The 19,408-nt window shown below is 43.2% G+C and overlaps 1 protein-coding gene and 1 long non-coding RNA gene across 3 annotated transcripts in view; both read left to right on the plus strand.

The window, feature by feature from the left end:
* The window catches only part of LOC127605921 (uncharacterized), a 109,931-nt gene that overhangs the window by 48,445 nt on the left and 42,078 nt on the right, over positions 1 to 19,408 (plus strand). The gene's annotated exons all lie outside the window — the stretch shown is intronic.
* On the plus strand, positions 385 to 18,672 carry pgpep1 (pyroglutamyl-peptidase I). Of its 2 annotated transcripts, none has more exons than XM_052073802.1 (5): positions 385 to 604; positions 4,619 to 4,671; positions 7,637 to 7,753; positions 9,732 to 9,964; positions 14,865 to 15,085. In XM_052073802.1, the coding sequence occupies exons 1-5, from the start codon at positions 571 to 573 to the stop codon at positions 14,938 to 14,940; spliced, it is 513 nt and encodes a 170-aa protein (XP_051929762.1). In that variant the 5' UTR covers positions 385 to 570; the 3' UTR covers positions 14,941 to 15,085. The 2 variants fall into 2 exon arrangements, with proteins under 2 accessions (XP_051929762.1, XP_051929760.1); XM_052073800.1 differs by having other exon boundaries at positions 386 to 604; positions 14,900 to 18,672.

Below are 19,408 nucleotides of genomic sequence, written 5' to 3' on the forward strand. Positions count from 1 at the left end.
TAATTAAATGAAAATTAATTAAGTGCCAATTAATTTGACAATTATTAAATAAAACGTTCATGTCTTTTTCTGGATGTATTTTTTTAGTGTTTAAAATTTTTTGACATGTAATTCTAATTAATAATTTGAATTACATGTAAATATCTGAATGAATGAATAAAATCAATGAACTCCCTTACATTCTCTTTGTTGTATTTTTAGAAAAAAATTTGAAGCGTTTTTTGGTCGGCACTCATGGCATTTCAATGGAGAGAACCGATATGATGAAGTGTTTCACCCTGTTTTTTTGTACTATCGGATCACGGATGAAGTAATAAAAAAGAACAGTCACGACTGTAATTTGCTAAATTAGTATATTGTTTCTTGACACGTTTCAGCTGCCGTAGTTGTATTTACGTATCTGGTGACGTCATCACGCCTCCTTCAAGCCCTGGGTGTTTGGTGGTCTGAGGTCTGTGTTGTTGTCCTTTTGCTTGCACAGAGAGGGGGTCAACGGGGCAGGCTTTATGGTCTTGCTGCACAACACAGACCGAATAGAACACCGAAACGCTCGACGTCTAGCGACGGGAAATGGACAACAGTAAACGGACTGTGGTCGTTACAGGTGTGTCTTTATTTCATTATTTTGCTCCCCCTTTTTCGAGTCTCTCGGCAAACTAGTCTTATGGTGGAAGTAGTGGAAAAGTTGTTTGGTTGATGACAGCTGCTCGAACGGCTAATGGCGTCGGCCTGCTTGTGCTCCACTCGGCTGCCTTTGCAGACAAGAGAAGTACTCAATCGACACCGCGCAACTGCATGCTTTTGGATTTAGCGATTTGGTTTTGCATGTCGTGCTACAATGCTAAATAACAACACACATTTGCAGGAGACTGGTCGAATTATTTAATCTGGTCTGTTTTAATGGAGAAGCGACAACAAAGTTTATTATATATATATATATATATATATATAATATATACACACATACATACATACATACATACATACATACATACATACATACATACATACATGCATACACACACAGTTGTAATGATACAATTATTCCGCGCTACGTACAAATAGTGCTGTGGTGTCAATGTTTAAACCGAATAGCACGTCATCCAAATGTTCATTGTTATAGTCAATCAACTCAATTACAACTTGGAGGACTTAAAAAAAACAACCGCGGCTGGAACAAAATGCTCGAACATAAAGCACAATCTTGTTTTACTTCTACAACTTGTACTAGAACACCAACTGCTGCTACGATCGTGCTACTACTTTTTACTATAAATACGGTGACCAAGCTTTTAATACAGGTCAGAGAAACATGATTTCAGGCTCCACTGACTGATGACCAGTTTGAGGGCGTGTATGACGTCACTCGCTCCCTGCGAACCGAAAATGTCAACAAAAAAACTGCGTTTTCAAACAGCTGTTGACTTGTACGTTGACGAGTAACACAGGTACAAAAGGAAGGGTTTAATCCCCGTTTCATTTAACCCTAGCGAACTGTTGTAACAGGATGGAGACTCACAGGGGCCTATTTGAACTTACCCTTTAAAAAGAAAAATATGTACTGTATTTTATATTAAATACCCCTTTTGACATGACAGGTTAATGCTTTCTTGTACTATTTTTAACGCTGTTGTTTGTTTATTTTTTGTGGTGATGTTTAGCTGGGCAAAGTGAATGTCACATTGACATATTTATTAGGGGTGTAATTATACAGTCTATTGAATTAATGTGTCTGCCCTACGATCCAGCTAAATCGATTGCGCTGTAGTAGTTTAACTCGATGCTGTCACACATCGACACATCATTTTTAAATTATTGATCAATGTAATCAATATAATTACCATCATTTTATACTCAAAATTCCTAATACCCTTTTATTTTTTTAAATTAAGTTGATGTATAAAAAACAGAACAAGCTTGTTCTGGTGTCAGTGCCGCAATTGGTTTCTTTTTTTTTTTTACATTTTGGAATCATTAAGTCTTTGTTGGTTTTAAATCTGTTGTCTAATCTATTGTTTATTTGGAGTTACCTTCGGGTAGTATAGATTTATGAACAGAAAAGCAATTGTTCCTATATCAAAATATCATATTGAACATAGCCTTTATTGTATCAAATTGTATCATTCAAAAAAGTGATATATCTTTTTATGTCAAATCGTCAGACCATATATCGAAATGTATCAGATCAGTCAAAAAGTGTTACACCCTGAACAACTACACATTATTGTTGGTTTCGTTACTTTTTTAAAGCAAATCGCAAATTTTACCGTGGAATTACACAAGACTCTTTTCCCCAATTGAGCGTCAAGCACACGTGATAGGACATCATAATGTTCCATGTAAAAAGAAGTACTGCGGGCAGTGACTCGGACTCGCTTTCCAGACACAAAGGTGTCCCAGCTGATGATCGATGTATAGGATGCCTGGGAACGGCCTCCTAACAATAGCTTGCCGGCTGGCAACTAGCGACCCCTCACTCTGCTCCTATTGAGTAGCCTGTCAGACAGACTGATCCTCCCTCTACCCAACCCCCAGGCACCCGCTGACCCTTGGAGTAATGGGTGGGGGGGTGAAGGGGGTGCTTGTCTGTAGTTCCCAATATAAACAAGTCTGTGTGAGGGAATAGCTCTCGCCTGTCGTCATTGATTTTGCGGGTCAAATCAAATTAAAAATACATAGCTAAATGGTTACTTTTTTTCCATCCTCTGAGTGTAATTTTATATGGATATTACTCAATGCGGGCAGCACGTGTTGATGCCCTTATTTTTTTGGTCATTTGAAAGGAGCAAAGAAAGCTACAATACCAAATTTAACCTATACCTGCATTCAAGCTGAAGATGACTTTTGAAAATACAGTAGATCCTCCAAAGTTGTTTGAAATTCCAAATTAAAGTTCCCATGAGAAATAATGGAAGTATTCCATGGGTCAATTGTAAATTTTAATCAGATATGGCTTTATGTGTTTCCCAAACATATTTTTGACACGGATTGAAAAAAAGTGACTGCACATTTTTTCTAGCACATCAGGTTTTTGAGATATTTTCATTTTTTGTTAGTTTGCCCTATAAAAGCTTGCACAACTCATGTTGTCATTTATAGCTATCACATCTCAGAGAACAAAGTCCACCTGTTGCTGACCCAACCCCTTCACTCAAAAATAAATATATTATTACACTACAAATTATAGGATTATGATATAATTTATTGAATGAAGACCTGCTCGTGAAACTGAGTGCAGGCCCGAAATCAGTGCCCAAAAAAATAAAATAAATAAAAAACATATACACAATATATCTGGAAAAGTTAACTTGCATCTCTGATTCACAAATTTAGTATAAAAAAATTGTTGACCAGTGTTATTAAGTTCCGTGCTAAAACCGACATCATCATGAAACCTTGATGAGTAGTTAGAAGTTAACCGCAGTACAACACAACCTAACTGCAAATAATTTACTACGACTGAGCCGTAACATGCTTTCCTATGTCACATTCATTCATTCATCTTCCGAACCGCTTGATCCTCACTAGGGTCGCGGGGGTGCTGGAGCCTATCCCAGCTGACTTTGGGCAGTAGGCGGGGGACACCCTGAATCGGTTGCCAGCGAATCACAGAGCACACAGAGACGAACAACCATCCACGCTCACACTCACACCTAGGGACAATTTAGTGCAGGGGTGCTCAAACTTTTTGGATTGAAGATCTACTTTTCGATCAACTAACCTCCCGGGAGCTACCCTTACCGACACACGCGCGCGCACACGCACATGCACACGCACGCGCACATGGACGCCCTGATAAGAAGCAGCCTGAAACTGAGGCATGTAACGCACTTTTGTACCTCACACGCCAATCACGCGCCACCGTAAATTCAAGATTTACCCGCTTCATTTAATTTTTAATTTTTTTTTTTTTGCTGAAAATGAGACTGATAAGATGATTAGGGTGCAGTGTACATTAACACAAAAAATATATATTATTAACATGTACAAAGACACACAAATGGTTGTTTGTTATTTTTCTCCTCGACACTCCTCGGATCTACTTGGGACCTGTCTTAGATCTACCGGTAGATCAGGATCTACCTAATGAGCACCCCTGATTTAGAGTGTTCAATCAGCCTGCCACGCATGTTTTTGGAATGTGGGAGGAAACCGGAGCACCCGGAGAAAACCCACGCAGGCCCGGGGAGAACATGCAAACTCCACACAGGGAGGCCGGAGATGGAATCAAACTCGGTACCTCTGCACTGTGAAGGCGACGTGCTAACCACTGGACTACCGGGCCGCCCTTCCTATGTCACAATAAGTTCAATTTCCAGTTCTATTGTGATCATTGACCACCATGAAGTCCTTTTGATGCTCACTGTGTCGAATGTGACTCCTCTACATTAGTGTAGGTGAGCGAGAGACTTCTTTATGTCGCCCTTAAAGGAATTGAACTCCTTCGTAAACCGAAGACCCCGTGTCAGAACAATTTTGAATGAATAAAACAGATTTTGTGTTTTGTGTTTCGTGATTGCACTTCAGGAAAAAAGCAGACTGATTCCAAATTGCGACACAATGAAAGGAGACAATATTTTGTATTCATATAGCTGAAGTAACAGTCACTATTTTGCAGGTTTTGGGCCATTTGGAGAGCATACGGTCAATGCCAGCTGGGTTGCGGTCCAGGTGAGTTTAACCACAGTTAATATACATCAGTGATTTACATGCGCAAAATGCACAGCAGCGTGTATATTTTTGCTGTAAAAAAAAAAAGAAGTGAAATTTGTCATTAGGCTTAGAGTCTTTGTTGGAGATATCATTACTGGTTTCATTTGTCACAATTGTGTGTAATATTCAAGGCAGAAGTTTGACCTTTTGAGAGATGATGGTTGTTCTGTACCTTCTACACAATGCGACAATTGCATGATGCCTTCTTCACACTATTCAGCAGTGCATCGCAGGTGTCCCGCTGTGGCTACTAACCGCGTGCGTGTGTGTGTGTGTTGAGGGAGATGTGGTAGGGTGGATGTTGGTTGTCAGGGTGTCTAGACAAACTTGATAAGGATATTAAAGGCAAACAAAAGGCAGCTTTGTGACAGGGTCACGGACGTGGTCAAACGAGCCTCCTTTCAGGGCAGCGGGGGTCAGTGTCCAGGGCTAGTTGTCCTGCAATGGGACGAGGGGAGGAGTTGGTGCGTTGCCTGTGAACTTGATGCTCATTTGTCTTGTTGTTTTTGCATGATTGCTTTTTATATTTTTATGTCTTGATTTTTTAACAATCATATTTCTGTCACACTGTTGTTTTCACCTTTACTTATTTATTTGTGTATTTAAATATTTTTTTCTACCAGTGGTGACTTCAGGCTGTGTAAAATAGTGCCATCAAGCCCAATTCCTCATTTCAACCGACAATGCAGTGAGCATTGCTCGTGAAAGTTATATATTGTATTACTAATTTCATTACAATCACAATTTAAAAGGAACAAAGTTGCAATTGCTGGAAAGGATTTGAGTACATACTTGTTCACCCCAAGTAGCCAATGAAAGTGATGGTCAGCAATAAAAGCCTTTGATTGGCGATCACGTCCTTCTACACGAAAATTCGCTGATCATAATCGGTGGTCAGTTGATTGGAGCCCAATAAAATTAATGTGATTATATGGTTCCCTTTTTTCCAGATTTGAAAATATACAGCTAATACATGCGATCAGTATTGGCAGATCTCATTCATATCTGATCGAAATGGAAAGCATAACACCCTGATGGGAGCACCCCTAATTGGAACCTTTTCAAAATTATTTTAATGAAGAACGTGAATTGTGAATTTACAAGTCGTAACTCCTGCAGGGCAGAATGAGGGACAGTGGGGTGCTAACGTTGTACAATAGTTCAAGGTCACATTTTATTTATATAGCACATTTAAACACGGTAAACACTGCTCAAAGTGCAGTGCATATTACAATACAACACTATGAAGTAACACAATAGCGAGAAAGAAAAATACATGTTAAAAATAATGGGAAAATACAAATTTTAAAACCATGTGCAGCTCATGCCCGTGTTGAACAAATAAACGTGTTTTTAAAAGTGATGTGAAATATTCAATGTATGAGGGAGAGCGAATGTCAAAGGAAGCTCATTTCAAAGTTAAGGTCTAGTGACAGCAAATTCCCTGTCTCCCCTGGTTTTCAACTTTGAACTCGGTGGGGCTGGTTAACAACAGCTGGTCACATGACTGCAGGGCTCTTACTGGGGCATACAAGCAATGCGTTTTAGATAAGTATATGACGGCCAGACCGTTGAAAGATTTAAACACAAACAATAGCATTTTAATCTAAAAGACGCAGGGAGCCAAAAAAGTGACTGCAGCGCTGGAGTAATGAGATAAAAGCCTCTTTCTCCCTTTTAGAAGGTGAGGAAGTGTATTCTGAACCAACTGTAGGTGACGAATGTATGAAGCATCCAGGCCATTGTACAAGGAATTGCAATAGTCAAGACATGCTGTGATAAATACATTAATTTGTTTTTCCAGCTGGTCACAAGGAGAGTAAAATTTTACTTTAGCTCTCAGTTGCAGCTGAAAGAAGCTGAGCTTTACCTCTGCACTGATTTGCTTAGTGGGTTTAAAAGAACTGTCAATCTTGACATCGACATTTTTTTTTACACAGGAACTAAGGAACACCAACATCAATGTCACGATCTGTCTGGTTCACCAAACACAATTACTTCAGTTTAGTTCACATTTCAGTTCATAAAATTCAATTTCAGACAATCGTTGATTTCTTTCAGAAAGATTTGAAAGGACTGGAATGAACCACCTTTCGACCTGGAGTGGTATATACCGTACATATCTGAATATCCGCAAAAGACTGAAAGGAGACTTTATATTTCTTGAAAATTGAACTGAGTGGTAACGTATTCAAGGAAAACAAAGCCGGGCCAAGTACAGAGCCTTGGGTTCCTATGGTCCACACGGAGTCCACCTTGGCGAAGACTGCAGGGAACTCATTGCCGAGCCACTGCAGTGTCATCAGCAGGCATAAGGGTATAGATCCCCCTCTTCTTGGGTTCAAAATGCCCCCAAATTTTGGGCTTAAACAGGACGGAAGCACGGAGGTAGGCTCTTGTCCGCATTTACGCTTTCCTCATTGACGGGAACGTCTCTGGAGAGCCACGAGATGTACACCACACAGGTCGTCCGGTATGGCAGAGAAAGGAGGAAGAGAATATGTGTAATCTCCATTCGGATATTTGTCTTTTAAACAATTCATGAGATACACGGATATCAATATGAGTCTGGCAATCATACATGAGAAGGGGTGAAACATTTTTGCAAATGAAAACCAAGACGGTAATCCCTTGTTTAAACCGCAACGTAGAATACAGTATGCGAGACAGTCAAGACGTGGACGAGACTCGCGAGAGAAAGCAAGGAAAGGTGCTGGGTGAGGCTGCGATGATGCGCTGCCATCTTGTTTGTCCCTCTACAGTACTGCCCCCCAATAATTGCATTGATTTGTAGCCCTATGACTTAATGTGATGGAATTCTGAAGTAGCAAGAGATTCCCACCAATTAGTAGCATTCATAAGCTGAGATTTGTCCCTTGGGGGTCATCCTTGTGAACCTGAGTGTCTTTTTGTGTCCTGACAGGAGCTGAAGAAGCTTGGGCTCGGCACTGAAGTGGACTTGCAGGTCTGCGAGGTTCCAGTGGAGTACCAAACAGTGCAGAGTTTAGTTCCGTCACTATGGAAGAAGTATCACCCAATGGTCAGTGAGCGACTGGTTGAAACCTTGAAATCAATTGCGGTTGTTATGTCCAAGATGAATTTGTCAAAGCAGATGAAGCAAAAAATGTCATCAGTTGTCTGGTCATTCAAGGTAGCAAGCATCATAATGGCTGACTTAACTTTGAATTTAGGAAGGCCTGAAATATTCTTGACGGACTTGAACTGGAGACAATATTCCATTTCCATTGTTGCTGAATGAGTTAAGTGAACCTAAACATGTTTTTTTCAAAACCGCCTCAATTTGTGTTCTTTCTTTCCCACTCCTATTGTGGCACAGATGTTACAATTCTTCGTTGACGAATCAATTCGCTAATCACAACGATGTCACGGTTGGACTTTGCCAGTTCATAACAAGCAAATGCAATCTTAACTGAAACGTACTGTTTGGTGGAAATGAGGATTTCCCCCATACAGTATTATCAAGCACAGTTGTATGATACCTGAAATAGACCGAAACACAATGCGATCTACTGATTCATTAACAGAAAATTGGCACAAACACAAATCGATACGAGATGGCACACATTGTTAGTTGTTGCTTGGGACGAGTATGCAGGCCATCCTGCAGAGCGTTAAGCAGCCTGCAAGCTGTAGACAGTTACTCCAATGTGTTTGTGGCTGGTATTAAACTGTAATCATCATGCCAGCTTTGCATTGTCACAGTGATTCCTGAAGGTTGAATTCTAGGCTCAATGTTGTCATCGTCATCTATATTGCTGCTTTGACAGTCTAATTTCCCTCACTGCATGAATAAAGTACCGGTATCTTATCTGACTAAGTAGCTGAAAAGGGTTTCCTCAGTGGATCTTAACACTCAGCACAAAAAGGAGGAGTTGGACAAAGTTGAGGAAATACTGTAGATTTCATTATTGCTTGCCTCATTCTGTCATGATCTCCTTCAAGTTGCTGAATATGCTTCTTTTAATGGCGTCCTTCTGACCCCACTTTTGTGGCACCTCGAGCCTCCTCATACTTCCTGAGTTGACTCAGTCATGATGTTATCTCCTTGATGTTAGAGGTTCATTTCCTGCCAGTTGGCTGACCTACTTTTAATAGAGTCAGGCCATCTTCAACTAGCTAAAGTTTTAAAGCAAGGCCTTGATTACAATGGGATCACAAATTGCCGGGACCTTTTTGTTTTGGTGTGGAGGGAGAGGGGGGGGGGTGAGGACAACAGACATTGTCATTGCAGATAAAAGAACATTCAATCCAAACAAAATCTGAAAAAGACATCACATTTAGCTCCCAAAGTGTTTGGGGGAAATTCTTTTTTTTTTACTCTCAAAAACTTGAAATTAAATCGCTTACTGGGGCTATGCTACTATATTTCACTTTTAGATACATCTGCAACTGAAAACGAATGACTTGCATCCACACATCCATCCATCCATTATCTGATCCGCTAATCCTCACAAAGGTCATGGGCAATTAGCCTCCCATGCATGTTTTTGAAATGTGGGAGGAAACCGGAGTATCCAGAGAAAACCCACGAGGGTACAGGGAGAACATGCAAACTCCACACAGGAAGGCCGGGCCCAGAAATCAAACACACAACATATGCACTGTGAGGCGGACGTGCTAACCAGTCTATTACTATACAGCCCTTGTCCCAAATATAACTGACCAATATTCTACACACACAAATACTATGTGGCGTAAAAGTTACTCATAAACAGCCCTAGTTTACATACTCCTGGATTTTGACTTAAAATCATAAAATCCAAATTGATCTAAGCATCTAATACACAATAAAACCAGTCAAACGTGCATGGTCCTTAAAATTACCGGTACATGAAATTATGCAACATATTACAAATTCAAACCTGCTGTGGATTATACTTTGTTGTTAAGGATTTTATATTTGACGTGGCATGTTATTTGTTAATTTGACACCATTATTTTCTGTACACCATCCAGTATAATACACCCTATTTGCTCTTCTTTTTGCTATTTTACAGCTGGTTGTTCATGTTGGAGTATCAGGCATGGCCACTACTGTCACATTAGAGAAGTGTGGCAGAAATCATGGCTACAAGGGCTTGGACAACAGCAGCTTCTGTCCTGATTCACAGTGTTGCATTGTGGGCGGCCCAGACTGTATCGACTCCGTTATTGACATGGAATCAGTCTGTAAGAGAGTGAATGCCTCTGGGCTGGGAGTTGCTGTGTCTGTCTCTAAAGATGCTGGAAGGTATTTTTCAGTTTATTTTTGTTGAAGTTAAACAGGAATTTGTCATGGGTGCAGGTTTTAGTGGCTGGCTTTAATTTCTGTGGGAAAGCAACATGTACAGAGTAACGCCCAGTATTGTTTGGAGAGAGACATATAATTTTGCCAATAAACACCTCCATGATGATTTTGGACTCAAACAATCTTAGGTGGTTTCAGAAAAACATGACATTTACAGTTAAAGCACTGTGGCCATTTCTATACAGAGTGCCAATTCCCAAGAGTTCCAATTTTTTGGGATATTAAAAAAAAATTCTCTGCGTATTTAAAGGCAAAATGATGAAAAGCCAACATCCTAACCTGTATGTACATTCACCTGTTTAAGTAGAAACTGCTTTCAAATATTTACATTACTTGAGGAAAGGGAGTATTTATCAGAATTGAACACGTAGCCCCTCCGTGAGCCGTCACCTTACCGTGGTGGAGGGGTTTGCGTGTCCCAATGATCCTAGAAGCTAAGTTGTCTGGGGCTTTATGCCCCTGGCAGGGTCACCCATGGCAAACAGGTTCTAGGTGAGGGGCCAGACAAAGCATGGCTCATAGACCCTTATGATGACTACAATATATGGACCAAGGTTTCCCTTGCCCGGACGCGGGTCACCGGGGCCCCACTCTGGAGCCAGGCCTGGAGGTGGGGCTCGTTGGCAAGCGCCTGGTGGCCGGGCCTACACCCATGGGGCCCGGCCGGGCACAGCCCGAAGAGGCAACGTGGGTCCCCCTTCCCATGGGCTCACCACCCATGAGAGGGGCCAAAGGGGTCGGGTGCAATGTGAGCTGGGCGGCAGCCAAAGGCGGGGACCCTGGCGGTCCGATCCTCGGCTGCAGAAGCTAGCTCTTGGGACATGGAAGGGACCTTCTTGGGACCTCTCTGGTAGGGAAGGAGCCCAAGCTGGTGTGTGAGGCAGAGAATTTCCGACTGGATATAGTCGGACTTGCCTCCACACACAGCTTGGGTTCTGGTACCAGTTCTCTCGAGAGGGGTTGGACTCTCTTCCACTCTGGAGTTGCTCACGGTGAGAGGCGCAGAGCAGGTGTGGGCATACTCATTGCCCCCCGGCTCAGTGCCTGTACATTGGGGTTCACACCGGTAGACGAGAGGGTTGCCTCCCTCCGCCTTCGGGTGGGTGGACGGGTACTGACTGTTGTTTGTGCATATGCACCAAACAGCAGCTCAGCATACCCACCCTTTTTGGAGTCCTTGGAGGGTGTGCTGGAGAGTACTCCTGCTGGGGACTCCCTTGTTCTGCTGGGGGACTTCAATGCTCACGTGGGCAATGACAGTGAGACTTGGAGGGGCGTGATTGGGAGGAACGGCCCCCCCCGATCAGAACTCGAGTGGTGTTTTGTTATTGGACTTCTGTGCTGGCCACGGATTGTCCATAACGAACACCTTGTTCAAACATAAGGGTGTCCATATGTGCACTTGGCACCAGGACACCCTAGGCCGCAGTTCGATGATCGACTTTGTAGTTGTATCATCGGATTTGCGGCCGCATGTTCTGGACACTCGGGTGAAGAGAGGGGCGGAGCTGTCAACTGATCACCACCTGGTGGTGAGTAGGCTCCGATGGTGGGGGAAGATGCCAGTCCGTCCTAGCAGACCCAAACGTATCGTGAGGGTTTGTTGGGAGCGTCTGGCGGAATCCCCTGTCAGAAGGAGTTTCAACTCCCACCTTCGACAGAGCTTTTCCCATGTTCCGGGGGAGGCGGGGGACATTGAGCCCGAGTGGACCATGTTCCGTGCCTCTATTGCTGAGGCGGCCAATCTGAGTTGTGGCCGTAAGGTGGTTGGTGCCTGTCGTGGCGGCAATCCCCGTACTCGCTGGTGGACACCAGCAGTAAGGGATGCCGTCAAGCTGAAGAAGGAGTCCTATCGAGCCTTTATGGCCTGTGGGACCCCAGAGGCAGCTGACGGGTATCGACTGGCCAAGCGGACCACGGCTTCGGTGGTCGCCGAGGCAAAAACCCAAGCGTGGGAAGAGTTCGGTGAGGCCATGGAAGCCGACTTCCGGAGGGCTTCGAGGAAATTCTGGTCCACCATCCGACGTCTCGGAGGGGGAAGCAGTACACCACTAACACTGTGTACAGTGGAGATGGGGCGCTGCTGACTTCGACTCGGGACGTTGTGAACCGGTGGGCAGAGTACTTCGAAGACCTCCTCAACTCCACCAACACGCCTTCCTTGGAGGAAGCAGAGCCCGAGGACTCTGAGGTGGGCTCTCCTATCTCTGTGGTTGAAGTCACCGATGTGGTTAAAAAGCTCCTCGGTGGCAAGGCCCCAGGGGTGGATGAGATCCGCCCGGAGTTCCTCAAGGCTCTGGATGTTGTGGGGCTGTCCTGGTTGACACGCCTCTGCAACATCGCGTGGTCAACAGGGAGAGTGCCTCTGGATTGGCAGACCGGGGTGGTAGTCCCTCTTTTTAAAAAGGGGGACCGGAGGGTGTGTTCCAACTACAGAGGGATCACACTCCTCAGCCTCCCTGGTAAGGTCTATTCAGGGGTGCTGGAGAGGAGGGTCCGTCAGGAAGTCGAGCCTCAGATTGAGGAGGATCAGTGTGGTTTTCGTCCCGGCCGTGGAACAGTGGACCAGCTCTACACCCTTAGCAGGGTCCTTGAGGGTATGTGGGAATTCGCCCAACCAGTCTACATGTGTTTTGTGGACTTGGAGAAGGCGTTTGACCCTGTCCCTCGGGGAGTTCTGTGGGGGGTGCTTCGTGGGTATGGGGTACCGAATCCCCTGATACGGGCTGTTCGGTCACTATACCACCGATGTCAGAGTTTGGTTCGCATTGCCGGCAGTAAGTCGGAATCGTTTCCAGTGGGGGTAGGACTCCGCCAAGGCTGCCCTTTGTCGCCGATTCTATTCATAACCTTTATGGACAGAATTTCTAGGCGCAGCCGAAGCGTTGAGGGAGTCCGTTTTGGGGGCCTCAGTATTACATCCCTGCTTTTTGCAGATGATGTGGTGCTGTTGGCTCCTTCAAACGGGGCTCTACAACTCTCACTGGAGCGTTTCGCAGCCGAGTGTGAAGCGGTTGGGATGAAAATCAGCACCTCCAAATCTGAAACCATGGTCCTCAGTCTGAAAAGGGTGGAGTGCCCCCTCCGGGTCGGGGGGGAGATCTTGCCCCAAGTGGAGGAGTTTAAGTATCTTGGGGTCTTGTTCACGAGTGAGGGCAGGAGGGAGCGAGAGATCGACAGGCGGATCGGTGCATCGTCTGCTGTGATGCGGACGTTGTATCGGTCTGTCGTGGTGAAGAAGGAGCTGAGCCAAAGGGCGAAGCTCTCAATTTACCGGTCGATCTACGTCCCAACCCTCATCTATGGCCACGAGCTATGGGTCGTGACCGAAAGAACGAGATCCCGGATACAAGCGGCCGAAATGAGTTTTCTCCGCAGGGTGTCCGGGGTCTCCCTTAGAGATAAGGTGAGGAGCTCGGTCATCCGGGAGGGGCTCAGAGTCGATCCGCTTCTCCTCCACATCGAGAGGAGCCAGATGAGGTGGCTTGGGCATCTGATTCGGATGCCTCCTGAGCGCCTCCCTGGTGAGGTGTTCCGGGCATGTCCCACCGGGAGGAGACCCCGAGGAAGACCCAGGACACGCTGGAGAGACTACGTCACCCAGCTGGCCTGGGAACGCCTCAGGATCCCCCGGGGAGAGCTGGAAGAAGTAGCTAGGGAGAGGGAAGTCTGGGCTTCCCTGCTAAAGCTGTTGCCCCCGCGACCCGGCCCCGGATAAGCGGTAGATGATGGATGGATGGATGGATGAACACGTAGCGAATGTTGTACTGAATAAAGCCTGAAATGAACCGAGGCTGTTCAATAAAGTCTGTGCACTGTATGTGGTGGGAGAGAGGCGCGGAAAGAAAAAGATATCAACACACTATTATGAGATATAGTGACCAACTGTGTAATCTGATTGTCTGTGTCGTGTACAACACAAAAACCACACAGCAGCGTAAATCCAATTCCCCTTGATGGATTATAATCAGTTTTATAAAAACGAAATGGAAAAACACTCCACATTTGCAAATATTTACCTCCACAAAGGCAGTCTACATCCATTTAATTATTTTAGGGATGAGCAACTTAAATGAGGGGCAGAATTTCCAGAATCGGCAAGATTTGGGGGCCGCATAGGACCTGACACTTCCCATGGTATCTTCATTTTTTACAGTGCATGTAAATAAGATCCATCCTTGAACAGTAAAGGTTTTCAACTGTGAAAAAATTTTTTACTACAAACTGTTTTTTTTCCCAGCGCAAAGGGCCCTCATGCATACAAATTACCATTGAAGGACAGAACTGCTGAAAAAAATTGCATGCAAGAACTCATTTTATGCATTTTTTCCACAAAAATCAACATACTAAAAATTGTAATATTACACAGGTACTGTGTTTATCCTGCATGCAAATCCAAACGCGCAAAAAAATATTAGGCCTACTCATGCTGTATACAGTGGAACTCCGTGATTTGAAGTGGATAGGAACTGGGCCGGCCTTCGAATTGCAAAAATCTGCATAAGATTGAAAATGCATTGCGATACCGTTACAAATGATTTTTGAAACCCCTCCAAAACTAAGCCCCACCCCCAAAATATGCTGATAAACCTCTCATTTACATTTTTTCATGACGAACGGGGGTTTGAGCCTCAATCCGATCCAATACAATGCAGTCAGTCTCAATTACAACTAGTGTAGGGTTGAGTGATTTTTTTTCTATTGCCAGTGTTTGCTTTTGGAATACAATTAAGACTTGGCAGTCACAGAACACAGGCTTCCGCCGAGGTAAAACAAGTCTCAACATGTCAGTCTGACTTGTTTAATTGAAAAATCACCATCTTCTCGCCCCTTTGTCTTTCAGAGTCACGGGCTTTGCTCACTTGCCTTTTCTTGCAGGTATCTGTGTGACTTCACCTATTACACCTCCCTGTACATGAGCCACGGTCGCTCGGCCTTCATTCACGTGCCCCCCCTTGGCAAGCCGTACAGCGGTGAAGATCTGGGCCGCGCGCTGCAAGCCATTGTCCAGGAGATGCTGGAACTCCTGGGTAACGCCAAGGAGCAGATTCACTGCCAGCAACACTTCCACTAAGTGACCTCTCGATGCCAGCCAGCCTCTCCAGCCACGCAAGACAAATTGCACTCAACCACAAGTAGCCAAGTTCTGTCTTTTTCTTATCTTTTCTTATATAATGAAAGCTTCAGTGTGTTTCACTCTCCTTGCTTTGATTTGACTATTTTGTCCCTCAATAATCAAGAAATGTTCTGAGATTGTCCCACTTTAAGGTGATTTAGATGTGTGAATATGTTTAGATTTACCTCCAAAGCACAGGAAGCTTTGTTGTTCACAAAAACTGCAGTTGCTACAGAGTGTAGCAGATTCAACACAGCATGACTCCAAATGTGGCTACTCGTATTGCACCTTATAGTGTTAGGGTTATTGACATGGTTACAGAAGTCACATTTGGCAACCTTAAATGAGCTGAAAAGGACTTTTTCAGCCATTCATTGCTGAATTTTTGCCTTATTCATATTACCAAAGCTTCCAGGTTACTTCTGATATTTCTTTTTCTCAATACATCACTCGCCACAAGTCGGCAGATTATCAGTGTGTGAACACTTATATGTGATTCAATATATTCATGTAGAAATCTTTAGCATAAACCATGCAGTTCCTTTCATATATTCTCTCGATCTTCTCCTAATTCTATCTGTGCTATTTCACATTTGATGTTGAATTGTTTCTGGACTCGTTTTCTTTATAAGAAGTTGTGAATTTACGGTACCTTCTTTTACAAAGGTGATTTGAAAGTGGGAACGGGTTGGTTCCGGCTCACATTCCCTCAGTTTTGTTGCCCATTTCTGACCAGTAGCCAAGAATTCAGCCCCCGGAGATCTGATCAAAGGTTGTGCAATATGATGTTAACACATCTCCTCCAGTTCTTTTGGTTTACTAGGCTGCACGATTATTCGAAAAGAAAAAAAAAAATCATTGTGTCTGATGTCTAACCAATAAAATTGGACAGACTGTCGTTTGAGGCATGTCCGTCTTACAGTTCTGAGGTCGGGGATTTGAATCCAGACACCGGCCCTCCTGTTTGTGGATTTTTCATGGTTGATAGAAGACTCTCAATTGCGGATGTTAATGTAAATGGTTGCCTGTCTATATGTGCCCTGTGATTGGCCGGCGACCAGTTAAGGGTTCAGTTTTAAACTCAGCCATGACCGTGGATGAGTGATGAAGCAAATGAATGGATGTAGAAAAAAAATCCCACCAGTACGCTGTTTTTCCCTACCCCAAATTGTGCAGCCTGTAACCATTTTCATTTTTTAAAGGTTCCAAAGGTCATTTACAGCTGCTCAAGTAACACAACAAACCATGCGACATCCATGGGACATTGTGTCAAGTCAGATTTGGGCCGGAAATTATGGTTTCTATAGCACTTTCTTGTTTTTCCACTTTTAGTTGATTGCTCTTACAATACGGTGCTGAACATAGAGGCTTGCACCCCAACATACTCGCGTATACATACTCGTATCCTTGGAGTTCTTCTCAATGTTTTCTATGGCATAGTGTACTACAAAATGCTGCCATGAATGTGGGCCATCGATTGAAGATGAGATTTGTCAGTGTGCACACATGAGAATGGCATTTTTCTAACTGATTCAATTATGGTTGCAAAAATACACACCAATAAAAGACACTCCTTAGATTTTTTTTTTAATGTAACAGTTTTACCAAGGATTTGTCCTATCAAAATTCTGAAAATGTTTCATGTCTACTGATAGATAAAAAGCTTCTTTTTCAAGGTGGTGTCCGCCTTTATATTGAGTAGTGTATGTTACCTAATAGACAAACATCCATTGTAGAAAGTAATTGCCGTCAATGTTGTACCTTTGAGTTATTTTGCTCAATAATATTAACGAATGTAGCAAATCCCCCGAGTCCATGTTGGTGCCACTTCCAGGTTTGAATGTGATTCTACTTCTATGGCTTTTTTTTGTCTTCTGTTTGACCATGTACAACAAGGGTGTCAAACTCAGGTCCGGGAGGGCCGCTGTCCTGCATGTTTTCCAAGTCGCCCTGTTGCAACACACCTGATTGAAATGATCAGATCATCAGCAAACACTGTGGAAACCTGACATTGAACCTGTTCATTTGAATCAGGTGTGTTGTAACAGGGAGATTTGGAAAACATGCAGGACAGCGGCCTTCCAGGACCTGAGTTTGACACCTATGATGTACAACATTGGTGGTTCATCACCATGACATTGAAATCTGATTTTCGAACAGAGTTGTGTATAGTTTCTACAACCTGAATGCCTCAAATGGTTATTATGTATGTGGAAAAGCTGAAACTTTGGAGTAAATAGTTTTGGCTAGAAAACTGACCCAACACTGTCTTGTGTTGCAGCTTATACAGTGTCTTGAGAAATTATTCATCCCCAGTTACTCCAGCCCATCACAAACTGGAGTGTATTTTATTTGATAGACCAACACAAAGTTGCACATAATTGTGAAGTAGAACGAAAGTGATATATGGTTTTCAAAATTTTAAGCGCATATAAATCTGAAATGTGTGGTGTGCATTTTTATTCAGCACCCTGTACGCTGATACCCTTTAATAGAATCCACTGCAAACAGTTGCCATCATAAATCGGGTTATTAGTAAATACAGAAGTTCATTTAGATGTAATTTACTATTGAGTATCAATGCACATGTTCTGTGAACTGCCTCAGCGGGTTGTTAGAGAACACAAGTGAACAAAGGCATCATGAAGACCAAGAAACTCTCTAGACAAGTCAGCGATAAACTTGTGGGGAAGTTTAAAACACTGTTTGATTACGCACACTCACACAAACTTATATTGCAGATCCCCGGCCCAAGCACATAGACAAGGCATTGTTACAAAATAATGCTCACAACCCTGAGGCTGGTCAGAGTTGATGGAAGCATAGATGGAGCAAAATAAAGGCCAATCCTAGAAGAAAACCTGTAGCAGACTGCAGAAGATTTAAGATTGGGGAAAGTCATTAATCTCCCAGCAAAACAATGACCCTAAAGCCAGAGGTATAATAGAAAGGTTAAAACAAAGTGTTTGATTGGTCCAGTCAATCTCCAGACCTAAATCCCACTGAGCACCCGTGACAAGACTTTGAAAAATGTTGGGTGTTAGAGACTCCCCAAAAGACTTGCAGCTGTACAAAGTATTGATGCCCGGGTGCTGAGTACTAATGCATAACACATTTCTTTTTCAGATTTTTAATTGTCTAATATTTTGCAAACTATCAGAATTATTCCTTTCACAGTGATGTGCTACTTTTTTTGTTTGCGACATTCATACAAAATCATTAACGAATAGTGTGAGGGTTGTAGTTGTAAGGTGAAAAAATGCCAGGGGTATGAACACTTTTTCAACGCACTATAGGGTTGTCTGATGCCTTTCGGTTCTAGTTTGGCTTAATCCATGAGTAAGGCCACTCAATTCATTTTCTTTTTTTTTTGTCATTAAGTAGCAATCAGTAACCTGTAATCAGTAACTTGTACAGTACTTGGCACATTTATTAAACCACAACACAGTGTATGGTTTATGGCAAATCTGCCCTAAATTAATATCACTCGTAATTACCGGTAATGTAATTCTAATGGTAAAAAACAAAACACAAAGCATGTATTTTTTGTTGATTAGGATGTGAAACGATCGCTATTCCTGAAGGCAAACAAAAAATGTTTTGTTTTGGTTGTGCAATATTCTGGTTGACTCATTTCTAATTTCTCAGAGATGCTGAATGAGTCAGCCCAAATCTGGGTACAAAAAGGTGAATCCATTTTCAATTTCATATTTCAAATTCCTCATTGCTCTTCAGAGTAGTAAAATGTTAAGAACTCACCTAAACAGAAAAAGTCTACATTAAAGCACTATATCACTATGGTGCTGGATGTTCTGTTCTCGATTGTTATGACAGGTGGTGTAATACATATGTTAAGCACTGTACACAGCCTTAGTCTGTCAAAGGGTTAATTGCTGATTGGGCAAGTTTTCAGAGTTGCTAGGCGCTAATGTTTAATGGGGTGTGGCATTGTGAGTGCAAGTATGTGAATGGGTCGTGCTGCACCTCATAGCTGCTCACAATTGTATAGCTAGTTTGTTTCAAGTGACTTCGAGCCCTTTTAACTCCTGTGCCTTGCCTTTTATTTATTTTTCTTTGGATAAGGCCTTAATTCAGAGGTAGGGAACTCCGGTTCTTCGAGAATCATATCCTGTCTGTTTTAGATCTCTCCCGACTCCCAGCACACCTGATTCAATTGAGGATGATTGTTTCAGGCTTCTACAGAGCGAGCTGATGACCTGATCGTTTCAGGTGTGTTGAAGTGGAGAGAGATCCAAAATTGGCAGGATATG

Source organism: Hippocampus zosterae, chromosome 8 (genome assembly GCF_025434085.1).
Source record: "Hippocampus zosterae strain Florida chromosome 8, ASM2543408v3, whole genome shotgun sequence".
Taxonomy (NCBI): Eukaryota; Metazoa; Chordata; class Actinopteri; order Syngnathiformes; family Syngnathidae; genus Hippocampus; species Hippocampus zosterae.

Bases quoted from the DNA above. Each gene is read 5' to 3' on its own strand.
- pgpep1 (XM_052073800.1), top strand. From the start codon at position 571: ATGGACAACAGTAAACGGACTGTGGTCGTTACAG. The intron at 605-4,618 runs GTGTGTCTTTAT...ACTATTTTGCAG, and splicing joins ACGGACTGTGGTCGTTACAG to GTTTTGGGCCATTTGGAGAG. The intron at 7,754-9,731 runs GTCAGTGAGCGA...GCTATTTTACAG, and splicing joins GGAAGAAGTATCACCCAATG to CTGGTTGTTCATGTTGGAGT.